This window comes from Phyllostomus discolor, chromosome 11, assembly GCF_004126475.2.
Source record: "Phyllostomus discolor isolate MPI-MPIP mPhyDis1 chromosome 11, mPhyDis1.pri.v3, whole genome shotgun sequence".
Taxonomy (NCBI): domain Eukaryota; kingdom Metazoa; phylum Chordata; class Mammalia; order Chiroptera; family Phyllostomidae; genus Phyllostomus; species Phyllostomus discolor.
The window spans coordinates 78,016,273-78,034,960 of record NC_040913.2 but is presented as its reverse complement, the minus strand read 5'-3'; the positions used below and the strand labels follow the sequence as shown (position 1 = coordinate 78,034,960).

Sequence of the window (18,688 nt, the reverse complement as noted above, 5' to 3'; positions counted from 1 at the left end):
TCTGGCCAAAAGGTTTAAACACATATCTAATAACATGAAAATTTCGTGGTCTCAATATGCATAAATCTTATGCAAGTCCCTGCTCTAAAATCTTTATAAGAGAACCAGGCCCACGCTGCCCCTCCCTGCAAAAGAAAAGCCAAGGAGATGAAAAACACATCATATAAATCTAGACCCCAAACTACTAGGAGAAAATCTTTTCCTCCTTTCATTCCGCCCCGACCCCCAGCCCCCCAGAAGAGCACACACACACACACACCTGTCCGTCTACTAAAGCTGTAAGTGGAAGATAATCAAACAGATCTGTAAAGTATCTCCAGACATTGGCATTTCCGTACTTTCGTAGGCATTCATCATAGAAGCCATATACTTGGGTAATTTGTCGGCTTTCGTGGTTTCCTCTCAATATTGTAATGCGTTCTGGATAACGCACCTAAAGGAAAAGCAAAAAAAAAACCATAAAAGCAACAAAACCAAAACAAAGAGAAAAAAAACATGGTGTAAACCATTATTTTTACCAGTGACATGTTAAATATATTAACCTATGACCCATCCCTTTAAATCACTCTTTTGTCTGCTAGTAAGTTAAATGTTAAATCTTTTTCAGAGTAAAAAATGTTCTCATTCATAACCATTGATTAAATTATGACAAAATATTTTGGGTAGACATTACTTCTTCATTACTATTTGGAATCCTCATTAACTGATACGTGTATCACCGTAATAAACGTTGTACATGATTCTTTCTTTCAAAGACCTTTCTCCTTAAACTATCACTAGTCTTCTAACTCTCCTCAGAACAGTGTGACTTCTTACTGCTGTGGGAAGGTCAGAGATTTGGAACAGAGACAAACTCCTCTACAGACTAACTTCTCCCCCTCTTTTCAACTTTTATTTTCCATGAAGAGATTGTATTTGCCAATAAAAATAGGCCTTTGCCAAATCTAAGCAAGATTTCAAATATATTAATCTCTTTTCCATAACAAAATATAGAGACATACTTTAAAGCATACCATTTAGTTAGGAACATACCTGGTAAGTTACAAAAAGCATTGGAGTCTGTAAACCAAATTAACCAAAAGCTGCAAATACACACTTCTTCTATGCATGCATACTCACTAAGCACCCATGATATATGCCCAGGCTTAAACTCAGGGCTTACAATGAGGTGAGGTCTCCACAAGTACAACACCGTACAGAACGTCAGCGCTTCAGGGACTAATCTCACTAAAGAGGTATGTGAACTAGATAACAGAAGGCAATAAACCACTACGTGACATAAATAAGGGGTGAGACAAGACTCTTCAGAGTAATTTCAAGGAAAAGAGGAAGGCTAAAACGGTTGAAGACCTCATGGAAGAAGAGCCGGAGTTGAGTCTTGGCATAAGGGGTAAGGATTCACAGAGTGATCCCATGAAGAAACTGGGTGGAGACAGACTGAGCACTGCAATACTCCGATCTGACTTGCTACCAACTACTGGCAGGCTAATTCAGGCTGCAGTCCAGAGGGCCAGGCGAGGGCTTTGAGCTTGACTCTACTGGCAACGTGATATCACTGAAGAATTTGGGTGGGAGCGGGGAGGTGACAAGAAGAAAGTGTTAAAGGGATTTAATCAGGCAGCATATGCAAGGGCAAGGAGAATTTGGAGGGGTCAGATCTTGGCAGCAGAAATATTAGTTACTACTATTACTGCTATGGCAATAACCAGGCTGGAATACTAACATACAATCTGGGCGGAGACAGTAAAAACAGCAAGACACAGGGATAACAGACTTCTCAAGGCAAGAATTTTAAAAGACTTGTTTCAAAAAAAAAAAAAAAAAAAAAAAGACTTGTTAATTGATTAAACGTGAAGGATGAGCGACCAAGTCAGAAACGGTCCCAAGACTTCAGCTACGGATTCCCCAAGAGAAGGATTTACCAGGAGTAACCAGAAAGGTTTAATGTACTAGTCTCATCTCTCTTTTAAAAGGTGTAAACCCAACTATTATTTTAAGGGTTATAAACTGCATGAATTGTTAAATAAAACAGATAATACGCAATACCGCCACTTTGGCCTTTTGCTGGTTTAAAGCTTGAAAAAACTGAATTTCATTAATCGTACCTTTAACGCTACGAGAAGAGTCACAGTCTCCACCGAATAGTAACCTCTGTCTACATAGTCGCCCATGAACAGGTAGTTGGTATCTGGCGATTTCCCTCCAATTCTGAAGAGTTCCATAAGATCGTGGAATTGACCGTGAACATCTCCACAGACGGTAACAGGACAGCGAACTTCTTGAACATTTGACTCTTTTGTTAAAATTTCCTTAGCCTGTCAGGAAAAGAATATCAACAATTAAAAAAAGATTCTATCACAAACTTAAAAGCATCATTCCTTATGTATTAAAATAAAATGTGGGGGGGGGGGCCCAAAACATGCCTTATAAAATCATAGAACTAAAACCCCACAGTGAGATGCCCACTTTACACCCCAGCAGGATGGCTAAATGAAAGACAGACAACAGCAAGTGTGTGTGAGGCTGTGCAGAACCTGGACCAGCACACACTGCTCTGCTGGTGAGACGTGAGGTGGTGCCGCCACCGTGGAATAGTCAGGCAGGTCTTCACCAAGTTAAAAAGCAGAATTACAGTATGATCCCGCAATTCCACTCTTACATATATACTTAAAAGAAATGAAAAGTTATGTTAACACATGTTCGCACAGCATTATTCACAACAGCTGAAAAGTGGAAAACACTCAAATGTCCATTAATTTGTGGATGAATAAAAAGGACTACTATTCAGTGATTAAAAAAAAAAAAGAAGTACTGATACACGCTACAATGTTGGAAACATTACACACTAGCCTCCCACAAGACCCCAATGGATGCCAGAAACTGCAATGGTACCAAATCCTGCACACACAATTAAAGTAGAACAATCATAACAATATACTGTAATAACAAAGTTAATATGGTCAGTCATTCCAGGGGACTCTTTCCTGGAGTCTTCTCATGGGCTCAAAGCTTTCTGGCACATGTTGTCATCCACTGGAACACGTTTTCTGTTCACATCTTCCACGCACAAATTTAACATCTTATCCCTCTGAACTAAGCCCTTTTCACGCACTGTGTCTGTAACTTTTGCAGTCTGAGGTGGGACACCAAAACCAGCATGGCTTTCTTTTCCCTTTTTCACAATTCTATGGATAGAAGATTCATTCTCAGCACAGACCTTTGCAACCTTGGCATGTGATTTTTTTCCGTGCTTTATTAAATTGAGAACTTTCACCTTTTCCCTTGAAGGAAGCACTTTAAGACTTCTACTTGGCATATCTGAGTTGCCAGCATCACTACTCTTGCACTTGGGGGACATTATTAAGTACAGTAGGGTGGCTTGAACACAGGCACTGTGATACCTTAGCAGTGGATCTGATGGCCACCATGGCTACTAAGGAACTCACGCAAGAGGAGGGTGTGTCGCATGGAGATGCTGGACGAAGGGATGAGTCACATCCTGGAAGGACAGAGCAGGACAGCGAGGGACTTCATCATGCTCCTCAGAAAGGCATACAATTTAAAACTTATGAATTATTTATTTCTGGATTTTTTCTATGTAATATTTTTGGCCTACGGTTGACCTTGGGTAACCACTTGTGGAAAGTGAAACCATGGATTTGGTGGGGACTACTGTATTAAGTGAAAGGAGGCAGTCACAAATTGTCATATATTGTGTGACTCTATTTACCGTAAATGTCCATAACAGACAAATTTACAGGGATAGGAAGTAGACTGACTGGTGGCTGCCTAGGGCTGGGGAGTCTGGGGGAGGGGCCTAATGGCTAAGCGTACACACAGGGCTTCTTCTGGGGGTGATGAAAATGTTCTAATGGATCCACATCTGTGAATGTACTAAAAGCCACTGAACTGTACATTCTAAATGGATGAATTGTATGGTGTAGGAATTACAGCTTAATAAAGCTGTTTTTTAAAAAGACAATCATAAGTTAAGAAAAACTCACAAATTTTATAAAGAAACACATTCTTTCACCAATTCATAAGCCAAATTCCAACTTCTTTATTCCAACTGTTTCACATTTAACAGGGCAAGTTAGAATATATCCTTACAAGGCCCTGAGTTTATATAGAGTTTCTATATAAACAAGACAAATTAAATGTACAGACTAAATTCAAGTTCATTACACCTCATCTATTTACCAACTTTGCCTAATAGGAAAAAGATTCCAGAATCATAAGAAAATAATAAAAATAATAAACAAAAAGGCCTCTGAAGGCCTGTAATAAAACAGGTATGATGAAAGTATATATACCTTCCCATTGGCCCCCAAAAGAATCTTTCAGGCCTTAGTCTGGGTCCCTTCACTTCTCACGCACAGAGTTCTAGTACGCTAGTTATCGCACGCCCAGGTCTGTGAGAGGTGACCAATGGAAAACCAGGATGGACAAGAGGTGAGAACTGGGACTAATACAGAATACAAACTAGTAAGAAACAGCCTCACCGTGACGGTGATGGCAGCGAAAATGACACGGGGCAGCCAAAGGCGAACCCTCAGATGAGGCCGACAGCAGAGCCCAGCGGACAGCTACCGCTGGTGGGAGGGTGAGATTTTAGGGACAGACATTTCCCTGCTCCTCCGGGGGTCTGATGACCTGAAGAGCATTTAAGAGCATGGGTTTTTAGTTTCTCTGCACATAAAGCTCCCATTTCTCTGTATCTTCATCAACTCACTTTACCATTCCTGTCAATCAGCAAGTGCACAACAGTTACCTTTTAATTTGCACCTCTGACGCTTTCTGAAATGCAGCTTGTCATGTTTACTGGTCATTGGATTTGTGTGTGTGTGTGTGAAATACGTACCACAAAATTAGCCTGATTTTCCTACTTGGTTGTTTATATGTTCCCTATTGATTTGTACTAGTTTTGTTTATTTTTAGCATTAGAAATATTTACCTTGTACTGGTTTTACGCATTTCAAGTATCTTCTCACAGTCCGGGGCTGGTGTTTTCATTTTGCTTAGTGCTACTAAAGCTTTGTTGTTGTTTCTAAACTTTAAAATAGCCAAATTTACCACTCTTCTCCCTTTATGGTCTGGGCTATTTGGGTCTTGTTTTAGAAACTGTATCCTACGCAGAAGTAAAAAAGGCACTCCTGTATTTTTATCTCAGAAGTTTTTGCTTTCACATTTTACAAGTCTTTAATCCAGAGCTGTAATCGTATGGTATACAATCTTTTGTTGTATGGTATAATGTAGGGATTCGTTTTAATTTTATTACTAATGATTAGCCAACTGGCCCAGCATTATTTATTATACAGTGCCATCCTTTCCTCACTAATTTGTAATGTCGCCTCTGCCAAGCTTTTATAAAGAACTATGACTGTGTCCTGATTTCTAAGACCCGGACACAACCTTGCAAACCCTTCTCAGACTCTCTTCACCGCCTCTTTTTCTGAGGGAGCTGCCTCGCTCTCCAACTGCTCTGCTGTCATCACGGATGGTTCCCTTGCCCAGCCACGGAGCTGTCTGGAGTCTAAGCTGAAGCTGTGGACCTGCTCGGCCCTGGTTCTAGCTATGCTGAGCTGCTGCTCCACTTCCAGACACGGATGGAATGCCACAGGTGGGATGTGGGACCTGGCTTCCTGAGCAGGTGCTGAGAGCTGGATATTGTGTTATGGAAAGTTGAGAGCACATATGGAAATGTGTGCTAGTTCTCTCTCCACGGAGTGGACCTGAACTAGCGGGAAGAGGGAGAAAAGAGGGAACCAGGGAAACAAATTTCCCTCTAAGGTAATATATCATATTGCACTGCTTCACAGCTTCTCCCACCTTCTTTTTTCTCCTTTACCCTACATCCTCGGGCTTGCACTCCCCAAATAAAGTGTCAGCTCTTTAACCCTTGTCTCGGGTTCCATTCTCATTGGTCCCCCACCCTTGTGTCAGTTAACAGACAGACTTAACTACTATAAGAAGTATAATAACTGGGCCCTGGCTGGTGTAGCTCAGTAGACTGAGCACGGGCTATGAACTAAAGGTAGCAGGTTCAGTTCCCAGTCAGGGCACATGCCTGGGCTGCAGGCCAGGTCCCCAGTAGGGCAACACGAAAGGCGACCACACAGACGTTTCTTCCCTTCTCTATCTCCTTTCCCCTCTCTCTAAAAATAATTAAATAAAATCTTTTTTAAAAAAAGAAATATAATAACTGGGAGGAGAGGCTCCCCTTCCTACTCCTTTTATTAAAAACTATTTGAGTATTTCTAGCCCTTTCATCAAACCTGACATATAAATTTTAGAACTGGTCGAGTCCTATGGAAATCTTGAGATTTAAACTCAATTGGCAGATAAGATTTTGCAGAAATAGTAAAAAAAAAATTAGACTCTTCAAGTCATATAACATTAAGAATTTAACAAGCTAATCCTACTTATAATAAAAACACACTAAAAGAAACATTACCAAAAACAGAGGAAAGGTTATTCAATATACAGTACCTGTATGGGACAACGTTTATCAAGTTGACAAAGCATTCACTCGATGTATATACCGTACACAGAAATCACCCGACACAGTGACATGTTCCTGAAGGGTAAGGCTCACACATTCACACAGCACACACCTGTCATGTGTCTGCCGGGGGCCCGGCGCCAGAACTACCCTCTCCAGCCTCAACACGCTGGCTTTGACCGGCTCAGCCAAACAAAAGAACAGCTTCCGTATGTGGTAAGATAAAAGAGAAGCCTGGGAAAATATTTACAACACAGAAGATAATAGGAACACACTGATAACCACCATATAAAGGCATTTGTAGAATAAATCGTAGTATGTATCAAAAATCACTGATTCCGTCAATCTTAAGAGAAGTCCTAATAAGCTATATACATATTCTTGAAAAAGAGCATTTAAGGATACAAAGCTCCAAATTAGCCATCTTCACTTAAATTGTTAAGTGAAAGGAGGCTTATAACTATTTTTATACCAATTTACGTACCATGTAAAGTTCTATTCTTTTGTATTTTAACATCAAAAAGTTGAGTTTTAAGTCTTGGCCAGGAAATTTTCCATAATATTGATGGCTTTTAATAGTTTCATGACATAATATCAACACTGTGAAGTTGTGTTGAAAAAACTGTGTTTACTCACAGAACGTACGGATAAATGAATGTGGCGGTTCTCAGAGGGCGACCCCAGAGCATGTTCAGATGTAATATATTTGCTATTGCTGCTTCAGGAATAAACACTTTCTGAAATTTCAATTTTAACTGTCAATACAGTAAACATCAATAAAACCACCTCTTTGTAGTCCTTAATTTTTAAAAGTATATAAAGGGTCATGAGACTAAAACGCTTAACAATCGCTCTTAATCCATTTGTTCTCTTGAGCTGCATGTAACAATAAAGAAACGGGAACTATGTTAAGGGTAAATACATCCACACTTCTACAGAGACACGTACCCTATCACTTCAACTTGTTTTCAGTGACTGTTTTTCCTTAGCCCCGCTCTGCCCAGTATCCCTGTTCCCTCCAGCAACCCCCTACTCTAGTTCATGTCCATGGGTCATGCATGTAAGTTCTTCGGCTTCTCCATTCCCTATACTTACTATTCTTAACATCCTCCTGTCTACTTTGTATCTACCAATTTTGCTTCTTAATCCCTGCACCCCCCCCCCCCATTCCTTCACTTGCCCCTCCCCCCACTGATAACCCTCCAAATGACATCCATATCTATGATTCCGTTCCTGTTCTGGTCGTTCAGTTTGTTTTTTTAGATTCAGTTGTTGACTGCTGTGAATTTGTTGCCATTTTAATGTTCATAGTTTTGATCCCCCCCCCCCCCTTAAATAAGTCTCTTTAACACTTCACGTAATAATGGTTTGGTGATGATTAATTGAGCTTTACCTTGTTTACCTTGTCTGGGAAGCACTTTAGCTGCCCTTCAATTCTAAATAGCCTTGCTGGATATATGAATCTAGGTTGCAGGTCCTTGCTTTTCATAATTTTGAATACTTCTGGCCAGTCCCTTCTAGCCTGCAAAGTTTCTTTTGAGAAATCAGCTGATTATGGGAACTCCTTTGTAGGCAGATCTCTGCTTTTCTCTTGCTGCTTTTAAGATTCTCTATTTATTTAACCTTTGGCAATTTAATTATGATGTGTCTTGGTGTGGTCCTCTTTGGGTCCAACTTGCTTAGGACTCTCTGTGCTTCCTGGACTTGTATGACTATTTCCTTTTCCAAATTAGGGAAGTTTTCTTTCATTATTTTTTCAAGTAAGTTTCAATTTCTTGTTCTTCCTCTTCTCCTTCTCACATCCTTATGATTAGGATATTGGTACATTTGGAGATGTCCCAGAGGCTTTTTATATTATCCTCATTTTTTAAAATTCCTTTCCCTTCTTGCTCTTCTAGTTGAATGCTTATTTCTTCCTTATGTTCCAAACAACTGATTTGAATTTCAGCTTTCTTACCTCCACTATTGGTTCCCTGCAGATTTTTTTACTCCACTTAGGGTAGCTTTCATTTCTTCCTGGGTCTTCTTTATGTTGCTGCCTTACTCAATGAGTTTGTTGAGCATCCTGACTACCAGTGTTTTGAACTCTGCATCTGAGAGGTTGCTTATCTCCATTTTGTTTAGTTCTTTTTCTGGGATTTTGGTTCTTTCACTTGGGCCATATATCTTTGCCTCCTCAATTTGGCAGCCTCCCTGTGTTTGTTTCTGTGTATTAGGTACAGTTGCTTTGACTCCGTCTTAGTAGCATGGCCTACTGTAGAAAAGGCATCTGTAAATTGTGTGGGGCGGGGCCTTAGGCAATCACCAGGGCAACGCAACCCACTTCACTGCTTTGTGACTCTGTGTGGGGGGAGGGCTCAGAGAGGGGACAGTGCCGCTGCCTGGCTTCTGGAGGTCTGCCCAGCACTCACCCTGTGTCCAGTCACTTCACCCCTCCCTGTATGTGACTGGCACCTTTCCAGCTGTTGCCCTGGTGCTGAATCCCAGAGAGGGTGGGTTTGTGTACAGTCCAAGTCCATGCGGGCCCTTTAAGCGAAGACTCCTGAAAACCCAGCGGTTTCTTCCGCTGCCCCAACCCCCACTGGTTTTAACATCCAGAAGTTATGGGGATTTATCTTCTTGGTGCTGGGACCCTGGGCTGTGGTGTCCCACAGTATCCCTATTGATTTTTATCCACACGTGAAGGTGGGACCTCCCATCCCACCACTGCCGTGTCTCTGCCCCTCCTACTTGTTGGGATGAACGTGGCTTCTTTAAATCCTTGGTGCCAGACTTCCATACAGCTCCATTTTCTGATGGTTCTGGGTGTTATTTGTTTTGAGGTCTAGTTGTAATTCTTCCTCTGGTTGTGCGAAGAGGTGAAGCGTGTCTACCTTTGTCTCCATCTTGACCGAAGTCTGTTTTCAGTGACCATTACTGTCCCATTACAATAATGGAGTACTGATGTCCGAATACATAAAACAAACTCAATGAAAATTTGTACACACATTGTAGGATTCACAAAGAAAGTCTATTTTCACATCCATCTATGTGGATTGGATGCACTCAGCCCAGACTTTTAATTTGAAGTGACTCTAAGCAGTAGGAACAATGGCAAGATCTATTCCAACAGAGACATTCTCACCAGTGTTCTAAAAACATTTGCAGGGTATGATTTTGACTGGCTTCAATCTCTTAATTTCTACAGAATTTCCCAGTTTGGTTCTCTAGTTTTCCTTTTGTTTCTAGGCTACCAAATATTCTTCCAATAAATGCTATTCCTGCTTAAATCAGCCTGATAGACTTTCCAAGAGTTATGAACTTTTGGCCCATGTTTTTTCTTCTCTTTGCCTATTAATTAGAATGAGACACTAGGTGCAGAAGTCTTTCATAAAATATGGGTTCGCCTCCCAGTTCAAATCCAATGTGGAACCTTAAGAACTACATACCCTTCACTTCTTCCTTCGGAGTAGCTGTCTATGAGTCTGCATGTCTAAAATACAAAGTCTTACCTTCCACAAGCATAATATGGTAATAGTTATTTTACAAACAAATTGTTTAAGGAATGAGGCTTTGCTGTGTGGCAAAATACATTATTTTATCATCATCATGTTACTGAAATGATCTTTGTGAGAGGAGAAGACTTAAACTGAGGGTTAATGTGTCTCACACAACAAGACGACAGGAGGGAGGCAGCCCTGGACGACTCTTTCCAGCTACCTTCTTTGCCACCCTTAACAAAGAGAATCACCACCTCACGGACACAGATGGTGGTGCATCTCTGGGCCCTGCATCTGGTATCCTGCTGAGCAAGAAAGCAGAATGGGCACTAGACCAAAGGGTACAAGCCAGCCCAGTCTATCGATCTTACAAAGCTTTCCCAGAAGTCTCACCGGGCCACTCTGGTCACATCTCACTGGCCAGCTGATTCACGTGATCTCTGCTGCCGCAATCAATCATAAATGTGACCAGAATGAGGGCAGAGTCACTGAAGGTGTAACTCCAATCAGAACTGAAAGGAATCTTAGAGATGATCAAGTATCTCCCAAAGGGTCTGACAAATGGCTCAGAAACGAAACATTTTAACCGAATTTATTCTGTAAGACAGCCTCTCAATTCTGTTCAGAAAAATAACCAAACTGAATAGCACAAATCATTAGAAATTCAATCACAGCTGACATCTTCTATTTATTATGATAAAAATCAACTCAGCTGATGGATCCAACTCTGAAAAGAAAATCTGCTTCATATACAACTGTTACCATTTACTGTCTTACTTCAGATAAAGTAAGAAGCACCCAAATGTAAACATCCAATTCAACTGTTCTTGTGAGGACACATGACCTTAACCAAGCACAGGCTTTGCAAAACTACTGAAGAGTTAAGATACAGTAAGCAGTCCCCCTTATCTGTGATTTCAGTTACCCAAGGTCAACCAAGGTTGTTAAATATTAAATGGAAAATTTCCCAAAGTAAACAAATTCCTAAGTTTTAAATTGTGAGTCATTCTTAGTAGCCGATGAAGTCACGTGCACCCCTTGGTCCCGTGTATCCGGTTGAACACACTATCCACCCATGACCAGCCACCTTGGTGATCCTACCGACAATCCCAATAACACGGTTGCCCTTATTCCACTTATTAATGGCCCCAGAGTCATTCACATGGCTTTTATTATAGTATATATTAGCACAATTGTTCTATTTTATTAGTATTGCTGTTAATCTCTTACTGTGCTGATTTATAAACTGTATCATACACATACATATGTTTGTACAGGAAAAACATAGTGCATGTATGGTTTGGGACTGTCCAAGGTTTCAGGCACCGACTAAGGGCTTGGGGAGCCTACTGTGTATGATATACCGTGAGTGTGTGTGTGAATGTCTGTTTTAAAAGCCTGAGCCTTTATCCACATAGTAATGAAGGAAATACTTATCAAGTCAGTCTGAGCCACTCTGACTCCCGAATTTTTATTTCCACTCTACACATCCCTTGCTGTTTTTAAACACTTGATATACTAACTCACGCCCTTTATTCCAATTCCTAGCTCACCAAGTGATTCTTATTTTGAGATGATGTTCGCTTGCCTTCAAGGGAAAGAATGTGTTGGACTGGTAGAAGTACAGATCACCTGACAGAATGCACAGTGTCAAAACCTCATGAGTCTGGAGTTCCCAAGGCCATCCCCAGGTTTGGTGGTGATTAAAGACCCACTCAACTTTTAGCCTAGAGCCAGACCCATGGCTGTGATTTGTTACAGCAAAAGGACACAAAGCAAAACCAGCAAAGAGAAAAGGCATGTGGGCCAAAGTCCTGAGCGAATTAAACGCAAGCTTCCAAGAGTCCCCTCCCATGGAGTCACAGAGTGCACCCAATGCCTGCAGCAACACACCTGAAATGCTGTCCACCAGAAAAGCTCAGCAGAGAGAGACTCTGCCCAAGACTGGGAGCTGGTCACTTAGTGCATTCTGCCGAGCCTGCACCCAGACTGCACACTGTCAGAGAGAGAGCACGCTGCTCGCATAAACGGTTTAGGCACAGTGAGCCATTCTACCAGAGGGTGGTAGAAACCGCCCCCAAAACCAAGGTTTCAGATACCAGCCAAGGGCAACCTTAAGATGAGGCCTTTCTAAAGAGAGTGGTCTCAGGATTGCTGTGTACAGCTTGTGATTCTGCATGTAATTCTCACAAGTGTTTTCGAGTGTGATTGAGCACCCAAAGTTTAGTTCTCTCTGAAGACATTAGATACTGGTCATTCTGTTCTAACTCCACTGGGCAACAACAGTATTTCACGTTTAGTCTTTTTTATCCCAATACAGATTTTTTCTATTGAGATGTAATTTGCATACTGTTAAAGGTACCCTTTCAAAGTGCACACTATTCAGTGGTTTTAGTGTATTCAAAACGTTTTTCAGCCATCACTACCATCTAATTCCAGAAATGTTCATTATTCCAAAAAAGAAACCCTGTACCCAATTAGCAGTTGCTCTCCCCATTGCTTGGTAACCACTAATCTGCTTTCTGTCTCTGTGGGATTGCATGTTCTAGAATAATCTTCCATGTCGGAGCACATGGCAGTACTTCATTCCTTTTTATGGCTCAGTGACACTGTATGGGTATAGCCCTGTGGTTGTATTTATAGTTAATTTACTGTCATCTCTAATTTGAATGAAGTCCAGAAAGTTGCTTTTTCAGATTGGAAATGTAACACACATATTTTTTGTAAGCCCGCACATGTGAGAAATGTAGGGAAAGAACAAACACTCCCCACCGTTGCACGCATCCTCCCCGTCCCCGCCCTCCTCCTCAGACAGCCAGACAGACAGCCGGACAGCCATGTGGTCTGCGGGGCTTCATTTGGTGTATGCAGAGAGACGTGCTGGGGTGGGGGCAGGTGTTTCTGGGGTGTTGTTTTTGTTGAAATGGAATCACAGGTTTAATATTCACTGAGCGATGTATCTTGGCCTGTGTGCATACACATACCTCATGCTTTTTTAATTTCCAGAGTATGTGAGGCATTACTCCAAGCTTGATGTTGCCTGGCATACAGACACTTGACTATTGTTGAAATAAAAAGAAAGGTTCGTTTGTAGTTTCAAAAAAAAAAAAAAAAGGTCAGGTGTCACCTGTGGAAGAAGCTGTTAACTAAGGGTCAAGCACCCTCCTTAAATTAACCTAGAGAATTTTTAACTTCATTTAATCTCATCTGTCTGAGACATCAGTTTGTTCTGTGGCCTTCCCTAGATTAATTTGCCTAGCATGTCAGAGATAATCTATAATCTTTTATAACAGATGGGTATGTGCTAAACAGAGGTGGAAAAGAAAAGAATTTGTACGCCGCCTCTGCCAAAACCAGATACAGTAAGTAGCCTTTTGTCCCTATGAGGCCGGCAGCGGGCAGCAGCACAGAAACAGACACAGACTGCTGGCCGTCGGGAGGTGCGCGGGGGAGGCTTGAGTGTATGCACCTGTTCTGCATTTCCTAAAACATGGATAGAAGGTAAAAATACTTTGTTCATCCTATTATACGTGAATATCATTCCCAGATCTTCATTTTCTCAATTCTCTTCCTAAGATAGATTTGATTTATAGCATCAAGAATGCGTCTTAAATGGGTGAAGGAAACAAGTTTGAATGAAGAAGGTGTGCAGCAGTGTTTGCAACTGTAACAGCTATTTGCCTGGCCTGTCTCTGCCTGTCTTACTGTCACTGCAGTTCTTCACCTTACACATTTAAACTTGGTCTTATCCATGTCTTAGAACTAAACTTTGGGTGCCCAATCACACTTGAAAACACTCGTGAGAATTACATACAGAATCACAAGCTGTACACAGCAATCCTGAGACCACTCTCTTTAGAAAGGCCTCATTTCAAGGTTGCCCTTGGCTGGTATCTGAAACCCTGGTTTTGGGGGCGGTTTCTACCATTCTGTTAAGAATGGCTCACTGTGCCTAAACCGTTTATGCGAGCAGCGTGCTCCCTGCTGCACCCGTGCTCTCTCTCTCTCTGACAGTGTGCAGTCTGGGTGCAGGCTCGGCAGAATGTACTAAGTGACCAGCTCCCGGTCTTGGGCACTGAGTCTCTCCCTGCTGAGCTTTCCTGGTGGACAGCGTTTCAGGTGTGCTGCTGCAGGCATTAGGCGCACTCTGTGACTCCATGGGAGGGGACTCTTGGAAGCTTGCGTTTAATTCACTCAGGACTTTGGCCCACATGCCTTTTCTCTTTGCTGGCTTTGCTTTGTGTCCTTTTACTGTAACAAATCACAGCCACGAGTCTGACTCTAGGCTAAAAGTTGAGTGGGTCTTTAATCACCACCAAACCTGGGGATGGCCTTGGGAACTCCAGGCACACAAAAGTTTTGTTTGTTTTAAATTTATTTACTTCTAGAGAGAGGGGAAGGGAGGGAGAAAAAGAGGGAGAAAACATCTATGTATGGTTGCCTCTCACACACCTCCAACAGGGGACCTGGCCCACAACCCAGGCATGTGCCCCGACTGGGAATCAAACTGGAGACCCTTCAATTCACAGGCTGGCCCTCAAACTACTGAGCCACACCAACCAGGGCACACAAACCTTTTTATGTTGTGCATTCTAAATATCAAGGGAAGGTAAAACGGTAACAGGATTTTGGGCTGTTAAAAACAACTTTTTTTTTAAGCTACAATCTATCAAAGAGAAGTATTCCAAGTGATTTTTTTTTTCAACTCACAAAAATCATTTATTTGTATCAGGATCTAATTTTCATTAAGATGGCTTTGGGTATTTCATGTTAATGAAGTAATATCCTAAAGATATTTCTTGCTTATTACAAGGCTGAGGCCAGGACCCAGACACAGATTGAGTAGTCCAATATAAAATTTATAGTAGTCCAATATAAAATTTACATATTTATACTCCTGTACAAGCCTCAAATTTTTCCTAAGCAGGAACTTTATAATCTGAATAAAGAGCAGCTAACATACAAACAAGCTACGTTTCCCTCCTTACTTAGAGTATCACCACAAAGGTTCTTCAAAATAAAAGTTTATCACGTCAAAGAGCGTCTTACCAAGAGTTAAATATAGTTCTGGTCACGGAACGTCCTGAGCAGCGCCAGACTGGCTCTCTAGGCACACCATCTTCTAAAACTACTGCGCAAACTGCTGTTGCAGGAATAAACTGCAGAAGTAGTCTCTCTCTACACATGACAGGAGCCAAATTCACAATTAGCTTCAAAAGCTGGACTAATTTAATGTTAAGAGCCAGTCTTCCCAGAAGATATGCCCTTACTATTTTACTATTTTACACTATTTTATTTTATGTCTTCTCTAGACAGACATTAACCTTGAAGACCAGACGTAAGTACCATATCCATGCGTACCCATTTTTTAAAAAAAGTTATTCTCCAACTGGCATTATTTTACTAGTACCTTAAAAAAGGGCTTTTACCAGTAAATACACTTTGGTCTTCATTTCACCTGCTTCCTTCTGTTTTTATACAATTTGAGCTAGAATAAAAATTTAATTTTTAGGGAAAAAACCAGTATCATATAAAGGAACTTTCGACAGAGTATTTCCAATAGGTTTCAAAAAAATCTTGTTAAAAAACTCTTAAAAATCTGTCACAAAAAAATTAAACAATAAGTTACTTCACAAAATTGCTATGAATCCCAGTACTTTATGCTTCAGATAACAGTGACCACAAGAAATACTGAAACGGTATTTTTTAGGGTTCCCTAGCCACTCTAGAAAACCCCTTTTGAAGTACACTCACCAGAAAAGCCACATCAACCCATCTATTTATTTTGCATCTTTTTCTAATAGAAAGTGGAGTGACAAGTTTAAAACAAGATGAAATAACTTTTTCTTTTTTTCCATTTAATATTCATTGAGTGCTTATTTCTTGTCAGGACCCTACATGGATAGTATCTTAATATTCACAACCACCCAAGGAGACTGGCAGATGTTCTTACCCCTATTTTACAGGTAAGGGATCAGAAGGGAAAGAGACTGGCAGCTACCGAGTTGTGGAGCCCGAATTTGAACTCAGGCTGACTGCTCGCGTTCATAATCCATAAACACTACACCTGTCAGGAAAGAGAAGGATGGGGCAGAGACACAAAATAGAACTACATTATGGTTGGGAGACGGATGTCACAGTTGCTAGAAGAGGGCTGCAAAATTAAGCATTGCTCAGAAGGATAGAGAGAAAGGAATCCTATTGTATTTCCCCAATACAATAGGGGAAATTACCCCATCCCACTGGCAAGTCCATCAAATGGATGGAGAACAAAGATAAAGGAAAAGGGATTTCTACTTAAAAAGTCATGTTTAGCTCTGGCTGGTGTGGCTCAGTGGACTGAGCACTGGCCTGTGAACCAAAGGGTTGCCAGTTCGATTCCCAGGCAGGGCATATACCTGGGTTGTGGGCCAGGTCCCCAGTTGGGGCATGCAAGAGGCAACCACACAGTGTTGTTTCTCTCTCTTTCTCCCTCCCTTCCCCCTTCTGTAAAAATAATTAATAAAATCTCTAAAAACAAAGTCATGTCCAGTACAAAAGTACAAACATTCAAAGAAAAAAGTATAAGCTAAAATATACCTATAAGGTCCCAGGGACTGGTAGTCCAATTTATTTAGGAGCTGAAGTAAAAATAATCTCCCCTGACAAATACAGAAAGCTTCCCTAAGTGATTAAGACTCCAGTGTGACTGAGCAGTGGACCAGTAGTCTTCTCTAGGAATACATCTTTACATTGGAGTCAAAAGGAAAACAGATTCAATTCCCACTCTTGTTCATAACTTCAAGTCTATATATAATGTTCATGGTGAGGTTAACTGATTCAGCTAATTTCAAAACTGGATATTTCGCTTGATACTAGAGCTCAAGAGGGATTTAAAAGGTAAATTTTAAGTCATGAAATTACAGGTTATCACACAAGAAAACTGAATGTTTGCTTGAAGCTATACATAAACAGTTTATTTAGAGAAAAATACCACTTGCTTGGCAGTTCTATTTACAGAAATAACTTCTCCAATTTTAATAACTATTTGTTTTTATAATATAAAGGCACTTATTAAAAACATTATATTAACATTAGCCATTACTCCTCCATCCTTAAGTCAGTTGCTTAATTTTAAGCGTGCCCTATTAAAAACGTTGACAAAAATCTTTCATTCTCCAGTGCATCTGTGAGGCATCCTGACTTCAAACATAATGACCAATTCCTATAGATTATGGCTTAAAAATACAAACCAACCCAACAGTATTAAAGAATAAACAACCTCATTACTCCTTCATATGGGACATTTTTACATAAAAATACATACAAATTATTTAGTCCAAGGCTATGAAAGATGAATGGGGGAAAAAAACCCTCCACATTTTAAAGAAAGACATAGAGTCCAAAATAATGCCAGCGGTTAAGAAAACAATGGGTCCAGACTTCAGAAAGTTGTCTAAGATCACATAATCAAGAATAATAAACAGTTAACCACCTACATATTTTGCTACTTTGGAACAAGAAAAAATTGCATATAATAGAAATGGAAAAGAACCTTCTGAAGAGTGCTCCTCCAGACGAAAAACGCATACCCTATTTATCATTTTAAGCCAGCACTGTTGCCAAACTTAAGGCTTGCTGGCTTCTTTCCGAAAACCAGCGTTTTCTCTTACTGTGAAGACCAATCACCATCCGTTTCAACTAAGAATCAACTTCTATTTAGAAATCGCAGTCCCAGTCTCCCATCACACCCACCTCTCTACAAACGCACGCTTGACACACTCCAAGTTAGTGATTTCTGGAGGGCCCGATTCACCTGCGAAAAACCCTCCGTTTTGTACCAAGTCCGTTAATATTAACAACATCCAGGTTAATTTTCGGTGCCTTTTCTAGTAAGAGACTGTATTAGACGAATTGGCTAAAGCGGGGAGACTTGCTAGTTCACTCGTGAAACGCTGGAGGGTCCATTACTCCCCAGAAGAGGATCAGCGACCCCAATCAATCCCAGGGCGTGGACCCCAGGTGCCACGTTTCCCCCTCTCGCCAGCCCATCTTCAGGGGCCCTATAGGCCAGGAACGAGACCCGGGCCGTGGGGTGTGTCCAAAGAAGAGGCAAAGGAGCCCGAGAGACCAGCTCAAGGACCCGGGCCCCGGAATAGCCGGTGTCTGCCTGCTCCCCCCGCCCCAGCCCCGAGCGCGGGGACAGCCCCGCGCTCCCGCATCTCTCCCATCTCTCCCCTTTGCTATCTCACCTTTTCACACAGCGTCCGCACTTGATTCTCGTTCAGCTGTTTACACTCGTTCAGCTGCTCGACCCACTGGTCCAGCTCCTTGGTGAATGCCTTGTCGTCCATGGCGGCCGGATCCCCCTCCCCCCTCCCCGCCCCCACCCACCCGGGCCCCGGCGCCGCTCCCCTCTCCGGCCGCCGCCGCCAGCTCCCCGCGGGAGAAGTAGGAGCCGCGGAGCGCGGCCGCGGGCCCCACGCCCCGCCCTAGCCCAGCGGACGGCTCCGGGAGCGCGGCCTCCGGGAAACCCCGAGCCGGCCTCGCCCGCCGGGCCGCGCGCCCCGGGAGTGCGGAGGTGGGGTGAGCGCGGCGCGGGGCCTCGGCGCACCTCCTGCCGGACGACGGTCGCCCACCTCCACCGCCTCCCGCTCGCGGGCCTCTCCCAGTTGCCTCCCCCTTCTCTCTCGCTCTTTCTCTGCCCTCCCTCCGGCTTTCCGTCATC

At 42.1% G+C, this 18,688-nt stretch overlaps 1 protein-coding gene across 1 annotated transcript in view; it reads right to left on the bottom strand.

Moving 5' to 3' along the window:
- PPP2CB (protein phosphatase 2 catalytic subunit beta) overlaps positions 1-18,356 on the bottom strand; it is a 29,691-nt gene extending 11,335 nt beyond the window's left edge. Inside the window, exons 1-3 of the mRNA XM_028526925.2 lie at positions 18,213-18,356; positions 2,106-2,315; positions 260-433 (exon numbers count right to left, since the gene is read on the bottom strand). Coding sequence (XP_028382726.1) covers positions 260-433; positions 2,106-2,315; positions 18,213-18,314 — 486 coding nt within the window. The 5' untranslated portion in view covers positions 18,315-18,356. The remainder of the gene's footprint in view (positions 1-259; positions 434-2,105; positions 2,316-18,212) is intronic.
- Between the last annotated feature and the right edge of the window lie 332 nt (positions 18,357-18,688).